The 10,982-nt window shown below is 38.4% G+C and overlaps 1 protein-coding gene across 6 annotated transcripts in view; it reads left to right on the top strand.

The window, feature by feature from the left end:
* Nucleotides 1–231: 231 nt before the first annotated feature.
* LOC103698530 (exostosin family protein) overlaps nucleotides 232–10,982 on the top strand; it is a 29,032-nt gene continuing 18,281 nt past the window's right edge. The window contains exons 1-5 of one of the 6 annotated variants that reach the window (XR_015973390.2): nucleotides 232–470; nucleotides 4,010–4,571; nucleotides 4,678–5,053; nucleotides 5,274–5,367; nucleotides 6,809–6,862. Coding sequence is in view for 4 of the 6 variants with exons in the window: in XM_039118847.3 (XP_038974775.1) it covers nucleotides 4,712–5,053; nucleotides 5,274–5,367; nucleotides 6,809–6,862 (490 nt within the window). In the remaining 2 variants the exon portion in view is untranslated. Of the gene's footprint in view, nucleotides 471–4,009; nucleotides 4,572–4,677; nucleotides 5,054–5,239; nucleotides 5,368–6,808; nucleotides 6,863–10,982 lie in introns of those variants that run through there. The other 5 variants (XR_015973391.2, XM_039118847.3, XM_039118846.3 and 2 more) reach the window with 5 other exon arrangements.

Below are 10,982 nucleotides of genomic sequence, written 5' to 3'. Positions count from 1 at the left end.
ACACCTCACACTCCTCCTGATATCATCCATGACCTCATCTGCCTCATGAGATCATCCATGACATCATCCTCCAGGCTACCTCACCCCTTTGCATGCGTGACACGTGGCGGAGCAGATCACCTTTTTTTCTTGCATGTGTGACATGTGTCCTGGCAGGACACCTCATAGGGACACCTCACCTTCTTCTTGGCCTATAAATAGGCTACCCCTCTTTCTTCTTCTTGACATCAAGAGCACCAGAGAAAGAGAGTGAGAGGAGAGAGTAGCTCTGAAGGTGAAAGCCCAAGAAGAAGTTCTTGAGCTGTGAAGGTCCATCTTCTTCCTTCTTCTCCCTTTCAGCCAACCTTCTGCCTCCCTGCAAGCTAGCACTCCCCGGAAAGCTGATCATTCCGGAACTTAGCGTGGACGAGTCATCGACGCCGGATGCTTGTGCGGCTGCAAAGCATCCTTGAAGGAACCTCCTTCTAAAGGTAAGAGATCTGATCTCTTTTATGGTTGAGATATGACCTCAATCTTCAACTTCTTGTGATTTATGCATATTTATTTGAATCACACAATCCTCGGGATTTGAGGGCTTTGTGATATTTGGTGTCAAAGCAAAGGATTAGTGGAGACTATTCGATTTCCAGGAACTCTCACGCGTGATCGTGTGACGAAGCGTGGCTCTCCACCCGGGGGCTCATATGATGAGTGCTTTGATAGGCACGCGCGGGTGTCACCCTATGTATTGGGACTGAGCCTGCTCCTCATGTGATGTGCAGTTGAAGACTGTCTTCGACTGGTACCAGAGTCAAAATATCTAAAAATATCGAGCATGTTTTGGGTTAAAATGTTTAACCCGTTCTTTCCGCATAAATTTTTTGAAATTCATGCTTAGCCCTCTACACGCACACCATCAGTAATCACATATCTAAGTGGATTATTCCATATAGTCGGCCACGTAATCACCGGTTAATGCCAACAGAGATTTTTGATGAGAAAGTAGCTGAAATCAACGAGGAAGGATGATATTAAAATAGTGGTGAAATAATATGGATCAAATTTGAGATTGTTTATTAGAAACCTGATCTAAACTTGGAGTACTAAAAGCATAATTTATCCAAAAAATAATTGACATGCTTGAATCGAAAATATTCTAGGCATTTCCACAAAAGCAAGATTGCCCTCTTGTGAAGTTGATTGGCCAAGATGCTCCCAGGATACAATAGATCCTAGCATTGTTGAAATAGCCTTCGAGTACAACATGAGCACATGAAGGTAGAAGCTTGATGAAGGGCTTGACCATCTTCATATAAAAAAAGATACAATAAAGGGCTATCTATGGTGGAGAAGGGAGTCGAAGAAATGATTTTAATTCTACACAGAGAAGTGAAAGAGAGGGTCGAAAGAGATTAAAAAATTTCTTAAAGGAGTTAGAGATATTAGTTCTCAGTGAGACCTATTAACCTGTTACCCGCTTTAGGAATAAAAAAATACTTTCATAATTTTAATTAATTTTTAATTTAAATAAATATAATTTTGGCTAATTATGTTAGCTAGATCGCTATATCAAAAATATTCATACAAAAATAGTGTTTTGTGAGGGCATGCATGTAAATATCAATTTGGAGGGCATTCGTACAAATTTCAATATTTAGAAGGATATTTGTGCAAAAATCTGAAGATTTTTTTACGTGTATACTCTCCTAAATATATGAAATTGCATGAATATCTTTCAAAATTGCTATTTACATATATACCCTTATAAATATTTCTTTTTGCATGTTTACCCATTAATGGTATTTTCGTCATTTCAATTTACTGCTAACTTTTTAACGGCGTTAGATGGCATGGGTACGTACACAAAAAAAAACAGAAGAATATACATATAAAATAAGTATTTGATGAGGCTATACATGCAAATATTAATTTTTGGAGGATATTCACGCAAATTCCAATATTTAGGTGGGTATGTGTTCAAAAAAGCCTACTCAAATATTAATGATGGGAGATTTACATATAGGGTCGGTTTATGGAGAGTTTTCTACATGATGGAAGTTTTTCTCAGCAATTATTAAAAATTATTGCTTAATATATAATAAAAATTTGGCTGTTATTGATTATAATTTATTATATTAATTTATTATTTGCTGCAAAAAGAAGAAAAATAATTGCACCCATTGCAAATACACCGGCAATGTGCTAGTACTATTTAAAATATGAGTAAACTATTAAAACATGTATAAGTTGTTCAACATAATATTTATATAATATATAATGTTCAAGTTGGAATGGTCAAGGATACTTACCTCCTAGTATTAAGACCAAAAATAACTAAGCGATATTGATTTGCGAATTGGAAGTGCAAGTGTATTGTATGTGCTGAATTTTTCTTTTTTCTCAAGCATATTATTGTATCGAAAAATATTAAGGGTTTGTTATATTCAAAAATGAGGTAAGGGAGCGGGTAGCATCGATGGCAGACTGGTCCGACGCAGGGCCGGCCCGAGCCCTAGGCGACCGAGGAGGTCGTCTAAGATTTTGGGCTAATGGAAGGCCTCCAGGAGGCTGACCAAAAGAAAGCAAAGGCCCCATATAAAATGGGAGCTGGCTACGAGTCTTCCCCCTTGATGGAAGGGAGGTGAAGAGTTTCCTAGCCTGCAGAGGGGCAATTTGGGAAGTTGGGGACAGTAGTTTTGTCTCCGGTGGAGAGAAAGAGAGAGGAGGGATTTGGTTGGCTTGATACACGCGCCTGAAGCCACTCTTATCCTTCATCCCTTCTCTTGGTTTTGGTCTTGGTTTTCCTTCCCTCACATTACTCCTGATTCAGCTGGGCCATCAGGAAGAAAGATAGGGGGATTGGAGATGGACTTTTTGGAGGATAGAGAAAGAGGGGGTGGGGTGGGGGTGGTTAAATGAAGTGAATTTTCCATAATGCCCCTATTTTAGGGGTGGCAATCGAGCCGGATTGGGTCATAAAAGGGTCGGATCATATGCAGGTCGGACCAGAAAATCATAAACCTGAACCTGTTTATTAAACAGGTCAGAAATTACAATCTGAACCTAATCTGTTTATTAAACAGGTAACCCGACCCGACTCGTTTAACCTATTTAATAAACAGGTAACCTGTTTACCCAACCCGACCCGACCTGTTTAACCTATTTGCCCAACCTGACCCGTTTAACCTGTTTAAACCTATTTAACCTGCCCAACCCAACCTGTTTAACCTGCCCAACCCGACCTGTTTAGACCTGTTTAGATCCGTTTAACCTGTATAGACCTGTTTAACCCGTATAGACCTGTTTAACCTGTTTAACCCATTTAACCTGTTTAGACCTGTTTAACCTGCCTAATAGTTAAACGGGTTAAACGGTTTAAAAGAATCAGACATTTAAAACCCGTATCCGACCCAATTAATAAACATGTTAAACAGGTCGACCTGTTTACGACCCGAACCTGTTTAGGCCAAACCCAAACCTCTTTATGGCGGATCGAACACGGGTCGGGTTGGCGGGTCGGGTCATATTTGCCACCCCTACCCTACTTTCTCTCACAGAGAGGTTCCTCCTTGGACAAATTCTTTTCTTTACCTTGACCATGAAGTGCCATGGGATAACCTTTTCCTACTTTGCTCTTGCTTGACATGGTAAACAGTAGTGCGAAGTATTATCTCAGTTATTTAATCAGTTTTGTAGGCTATTTTCTAAGCATAATTACTTTTCTGTACTTTCATTCAAAAATTATATTAAATTGAAAAAAAAATTTATCTGCTTTTGTTGCATACATATATTTTTGTTAAAATAATGTACTTGATAACTATCTGTTTTCATTTTTTTTAAATATTTTATATTTATTAAAAAAATTTATTATTAAAAAAGGGTCTTATTTACTGAATTTATCTTAGCCTCTAAATGTATTGGGCCGCCTTGATCCGACGGCTACCCGCGTGATGCGGGATTAATTATTTCCTATATTATATGTACTATATAATTATGTACGTTATCAATGACAATCAATCGTTTTTTGCAGGAGACGCATCGATATGCATGTTTGATAAATAGAATTCATAGAAATTATTGTCTGTACCATGTTTTCCTATATTCTTTGCATCAGCGGAGATCATGCTTGATCAACGGGCCCACAGGAACCAGCGGGACAGCGTGCACACGTGGTGGTCGCACTGTAGGCAATAATTTCTCATCCCCGTCCGTCCTCGAAAATGTTTATATTTTATTCTCCTCATTCCATACGTTGAACTCGGAAGAGCTCTTCTCTATAAATCAGATAAATTATCGTGTCCTCTTGAACTTATCTTCTTCCAATACCTTTTTCGTCCCTAAAACCCTTTTCCTATCTCCCTCGACGCCTTCATCCATTGCTCCGGATCCACCCAAAGCTGCCTCGTTATGATACATTTTTATCCAATTCCTTTGACTAATTGAAAAATTATCATTGTTGGTGGCACTCAGTTGGAGATTTCTCTGGAATTTTGGTTGGTTTTCGCGGAGGTCTTGTAGGAGTCTCGGAATCAATTTTTTGAGCTGCAAATTTCTGTTGTTTTCCATTACAGTTGCTCTCCAATCGTTCAAAGGTGACGCCATTTTCTGTGATTCCCTTTTTTAATATATGAATTTAGTTTCGGTTTTACCTTTGAGGGATTTTTTTTCTCTTTATTTATATTGTGTTTCTGGAATTAGATCGTACAGTTGTCCAAATAGGCTTTCTCGGAGAATGGCCTCCTTCCAGTCATGGAAGTGCTCGTGGTCTTCGGTAGCGGCCGTGGCTTCTCTGGTGCTATTGGTGTCACTGGTGCACATGTTCTTGACGCCTCTGTTTCCTTCTTCGCTCGATTACTTTGGTGCTCCACGGAATTCCTGTTTGCCAGTCAACAGGTCGGTCGGTGGGAGCAGTGAGCGTCTGGCCGATAATTCACAGTTGAATCCTGTCTTTGATCCTCAGCTTCTCCCTGACTCTCATGGAGCAGTTACATACCGGGCCGCACCATGGAAGCCTGAGATTGGAAGGTGGCTTTCTAGTTGTGATTCAATTACTACAGCAATTGATGTCGTTGAGGTATGTGTAATTGGTAGAATATTCTACAGTTAATATGCCAATACCTATGTCCTTAGCTTTCAGTTATATTACAGATTCTATATTCTCTACAATCCGAATGTTGTCAAAGTTTCTTTTTCTTATTTAAAGGTTTGAAATTTAGGCAAGAGCTAGGACTCTTCTTTATTGCTCGTCTTATTGTAACAGCTTAATGTGCTTAAGGCTTTATTGGTTTGGACAGAGCATAGGAGGCAAGAGTTGCGAATATGACTGTAATGGTCAAGGAATATGTAATCGAGAACTGGGGCAATGCAGGTGCTTTCATGGATTTGATGGTCAGTAAAGTTTCTGCAATTTTAATTTTATGTCTCATTTATATCTATGGAATATAAGGTCTCTGATGATGTTGTCATTAGATTGAATTGAAACAATAGCTACCACTTGGACGAGTTTAGCAGGTGTTCCCCATCTGCTACACTGTTTACTTTCTTCTGATTTGGCAGGATATACTCAAAATTGAGATATTTGAAATAAAATGCCGTTTTGACCAAAAAAAAAAAAAGAAAAGAAAAAAGCTACCACTTTGCAGAAATTATTATTACTCTTGCTTGCTTCATGAATGCCTTTACCTGAATGAATCTTCTCCCCATGGCCCCTTTCTGCAGAATCTCATGTTCAGTTACCATTAGTTATAACCTTTATGTAGACATATGATTTATTGTGATAGTCTTAAAAGTGGGTTTAATTGAACTGGAAGAAGAAGGGATACCAGGATACTAGTTTAGTGTGGATTAGTCCACTTAACTTTTCCAGGATATACTGTCATTGATGAAAATATGCAGAAGAAAGCTAGTGTCATATCAGTAGTGGTAGCTATATGGACGGAACCTGAACAGATGCATGAAACCACCACACCCGAGTCTGTGTGCTGTATAAATTCTTCTTTCCATAGGAAATGTTCTTGATACAAAAAAATAAATGTAGTGAAGCTTGCTTTTATGGATCTTGATGAAGTTCAAAATTAAGGTGAAAGGCCATGGCTATTCTATAATATTCTTCATGTACAACATCTTGCAAAACCAAGGAAACAATTTAACATCTGGCATTGGAGTTATGTCTTAGGTCTCTAGGTCATCAACTAATAATAACAGTTTAAGCTTGGCACGTGTTCTACCGCAAGTGTTGTCCTGCAGATATTGGCTATAATGAAACTTTTCAAGGGAAAATTATATGGTGAATTATCAAAAAAAAAAAAGTTGTGCATTAGAGGGATAACAAGCGCAGAAGCTGAAAAATTGGTTCAGTAAAAGAACAGTAAGAGGATAAAGAATAATTAAGGGGGTGCATCGACCTAGATATGTCATCATGTACTCTTGTTTTCAGGTCAGGAACCATTTATTTCCAACAACAAGACAAGTATCACTATTAAGTTCTAGATGGCCAATTAGTTACATGCTATATATGAGTCCTATTTGCGTGTCTTAAAATTCAATATCAGCTTTCAAAACCTAAGGAGCAGCTAATATCAATCCGTGCATTGAATTCATTACTAAATCTATTTTTTACTCATTCTCCAGCTTGAGCATGGATAATGAAGCACTAAAACTTGGACAAACACTTGTTAAGATGTTTCCTCAAAGGCTTTAGTGAAGATATTAGCCAACTGACTTTTGACAGAAATTTTCATATTATAACATGACTGCCTTCACATATGGGTTCAAGTGGCTATGGATGTTGCCTCTATTGAGAACACAACTTTTGCTTTCTTTTTTGTAGGGCCAAACCTTTGCTCTTTCAGGCAGATGAGGACTTTTTGTGCTTCTCTCAGAAGTAAACCCTAAAATCCAAGTCTTTGCTTCTCTCAAAACATTAACCATGTCTATTTTCTGGTTATTTTAGGCGATCTTTTTTTCATTTTCTTCTTTGTTTAGTAGTGTTGTTTTCTATCAAATACAGGTCAGCTTGTATTTATCAATTCAGGGTTTTAGTTAGTTGTTTATGATTATTTTATTTTCTTTCATAAGAATGATAATAGAGTCAGGAAAGGTGGCTAGGGCTATTAAAAGGCTATGTAGGCTGCTGGAGGGGGAAAAAAAAGAGTACATAGAATCTCTTTCAGTTAAATTACAGTGGCTGTAGGCCTTTTTTCCTCCCTTCATCTTCTTCTGTTCTACTATTTCCTCGTCTATTTTATTTCCTTCTACCCTATGATCACACTCTCTGTGCTACAGATCTGTTAAACCAGCAGTTCATCAATGATAATCAGATATGAGTTTAGATCTGTTACAGTTTATAACAGCTGTCACAAGTAGCTTCAAAAGTCACAGAATTTATGTAAAAATCCAGTTATGAGTCAATTTTATTTATTATTATCTTTATGTCACCCCAAATTTTGAATGGAATTACAGCACTTCTTCAGTATCATAACACAAAAGCAGTGATGTGTTGTTGCGTGGCAATGCATGGCCAATGATGTCAGAGGAAATATAGGAGACTAGGCATATTGTTCATCTCCTTATGCCCATGGACTTTTCTCTGACTTAAGTACTGGAAGTGTTAGTGGTTACAAAGTTGAGGAACTCTCAAAATAGAAAAGTAGAGTAAGTAATGCACAAGAAGTTGGTGAAAGGGCGAGCTTCAAAAGAGGGCGTGACACCGCGACTAAAAGATTCTTGCTATTAAGGTCTAAAATGTGTAAGAGATCTAGGAGATGAAGTGACTTGCTCCTCTTTGCAAACTCGTGTTGCCAAATTCCCTAGGTGAAGCCAAGCAGTGGACCCTTTGTATGGCCTAGGCGGGTGTCCTGGCACCTAGGTGGCCAAGTAGGGGGAAAAGCCTGCTAAGCTTTTGTCATGCATGCTTTTAATCATATATATAGATAAGCATGTACATATATCATACATGCACTCTTCTTTCACCATTTATGACATTACAAAACCTATTTTTTATGCCAAAAAGTTTCAAAGATCAATATCCCCAGGCAGCACGCAACAACATTACTGCCACTAAAGTAGCTAGCAAGCTAGAGGCCATGGATAGGCAGCCAGTACCTAGTAAGAAATGGAAGGAAGAGGAGGGCAAGGAAGTAGCATTCTACAAGCAAGGCCAACACCTATCAAGTAGAAGGAAGAAAAGGAGGAGATAAGTATAACAAAAGCTAACACGTACAACAAAAGGGAAAACATAGAAGACCAGGGATGAATAGTCAGATGAATAAATAGTTCTAGAGGAAAAGAGGGGTGGGGGAAGAAGTCGAAGATTGGTCTAAAGAAGAAAAGAGAGAGAGAGAGAGAGAGAGAGAGAGAGAGAGAGAGAGAGAGAGAGAGAGAGAGGCATATATGGCACTAGAGGAGAGGGGGCTCATGTGGCCGGAGTAGAGGGCACTAAAGGAGAGTACACGTATTCCACCCTTGTTATCGTGTAGCTGAAGGAGAGGGGGCTCGAAAGCCCCCTCTCTCTCCCTCCCTCCCTCCCTCCCTCTCTTCCTCCCTCTCCCTCACCCTCCTTCCCTTTATCTCTCTTTTCAACGACATTGGGGCTCCACTCATGTTTTCTTGTAGCTGGAGAAGAGGGGGTTTTCGAGCTCCCTCTCTCCCTCACTCGGCCTCTCTCCCTCCCTCTCTCTTTTTCCCTCTTTCATTCTCCCTCTCCCTCTTCCTTGTTGGTTTTGACAATGCAAATACGGGCCTGGAATGGAATGGTATGGTACAATATTGTGCTGTACTGCCGGGCAACCAATATGGGTCTGGATACTGGCATAGCATACTTTGCATGTATGTATATATTATATATAATGTTATATACACAGACTTATATATCTATATATCTATATTCCTATATATATTATATACATACACACACAAACATATATATATGCATATAGGGGTGGCCCAATAGATGTGGGGGCCTAAGGCGAACTTACTAAGAGAGGCCTTTTTTTAAAAAATAATAATAATAATAAAATTTAATAAGTGCAAAATACACGACTGGGCCTATCTTGCCGACCTGAATAGTAACTATTGATCTTCCACAACTATCTAGCTTAGTCAGCACCGAGATTGGGCTCAATTTCAGCGGCAACAGTATCCAACTAGAAATTTTAAACATGTCTCAAGGATTTCGGACGACGATTCACCCTCACTCCCTCAATTGTCTTGTCGAGCAGTCGAGGTAGCCGTTGGCTCTGCCTCAAGCCCTCTACACTCTACCTCTACGGAGTACGGACTACTGTAGCTAGGTTGTCGGGCGTGGGCCTTTTTTTGGGCCGGGGCCTTAGGCGACCGCCTATCTCGCCTAACGGTCGGGCCGGTTCTGTATATATATATATATACACACTATATGTATGTACGTATGTATACATACATGTGTATATGTACATATATATATATGTATATACACACACACATATGTATGTATGTATGTGTGGATATAATGTATATATAATACTTATATAAGTTAGTGTATAATCAACTATTGAATTTAATTAACAGCTTGTCTTTCAGCATTGGTCAACTAAAGAATGATGAAAGGAACAGCCAAGTGCAGAACTGAGCTTCAAAGCTTGATACAGGATCTAATCAGTTTCAGCTCGATTTAAGGTTATCAAGCTGGTTGAAGTATGCTCATGTCTAGCTTTGTTCAAAACTAAGTTATGCTTCATCACACCACAAATGACCTGAGCAAAATTATACAGCTGAGGCTCAAAAACAATTTCCAGCCAAGCTAGATGAGACCTAGCCTCAACCATGCTTGGCTTGATCACACCCCTATGCTCTTGTTTATTTTTGTCTTGGGTATTGAACTCTAGGGCTACCCATCATGTTACGTGGATAGCTTCCATCTTTGCTACTTGTTCTGTGATGTGTTCTCGCTCGGTCCACTTTCCTACAGATTCTTAAGTACCTATCTGTGGACATGGACAGATGGACCCATTGCACTTTCAGATTATAGTAACTGACAAGCACTCTCCCATGCTTCACATATCTTGTCTATTTTTGAGTGTACAGTTAGTCAGCTTGCTGATTCTAGTAACTATTTCCTAGCATTATTTCAAGTTCTTATAATCCAGGATCTAAACAAATATGGCCTCCAGCAATACAGATTGAATGTGTAGACTAGCTATCTTAAAGGTTTCCATTTACATTTGCTTACTATGACCTAGAGTGATTTTTTTTTCATAAGCTATTCTTAAAAATTTGATTCCTTTCTTCGACAATCTTTCTACCTCAAAGGAGAATTGTATTGATGCACCTGGAGGGGCAAGACATGCTTTTTTTAATTATATTCAAATTAAGATTTAATTTGTTTTTAAATGTGAAAAAACTCATTATCAAAATGCTCCATAAGGTTCAACTAGTGGATGTGGAAGAAGATCTTTTTCAACAGAAGGCAAAAGAAAAGGATGTTATTGTATATCAATTTGATAATGATGAAGGTAATGATGATGATGATCATGTTTCTTTCGTTGTTCTATAGTCCCTTATGTACTTTTCTTTTTCTTTGGTTAAATGAAGGTACTTTATTGATTTATATGTAGCATTTAACCATATTAAATAATTAAAAGTGGTGTTTATTTCTTGTACATGAATATATGAGCTCATGGCTGTTGGAAGTGAGCTTCTTATGCTCTTATATAATGATTTTCTACTCATTATTCATTCAAAGTACAACTCTATTATGGTTATTACTTTTCATATTGTTTTGCCTTTTCTTTAATATTTAAAACAGATCATAAAGAATCTTACAAGATTTGATCCAATCCCCTTTATGATTTATGATATGATCCCAATCTTGATGATATTGCTCCTTAATGTTTGACTAATTTCCCTTTTTGAGAAAATTTATATAACTTCCTATTTCTTAATCAGCCTCAATTCTCAAGCAAAAAGGGGTGTGATTGCCAAGGACTGCGGAACCATCCCGAACCGTCCGGTTCGGGGCATACCAAGCC

The sequence above is a fragment of the Phoenix dactylifera genome, chromosome 15 (assembly GCF_051530095.1).
Source record: "Phoenix dactylifera cultivar Ajwa chromosome 15, Ajwa_hap1_PhDact_Kaust_v1.1, whole genome shotgun sequence".
Classification (NCBI taxonomy): Eukaryota; Viridiplantae; Streptophyta; class Magnoliopsida; order Arecales; family Arecaceae; genus Phoenix; species Phoenix dactylifera.
Note: the sequence above shows the minus strand (reverse complement) of the source record. Positions and strands in the feature narration are given on the sequence as shown.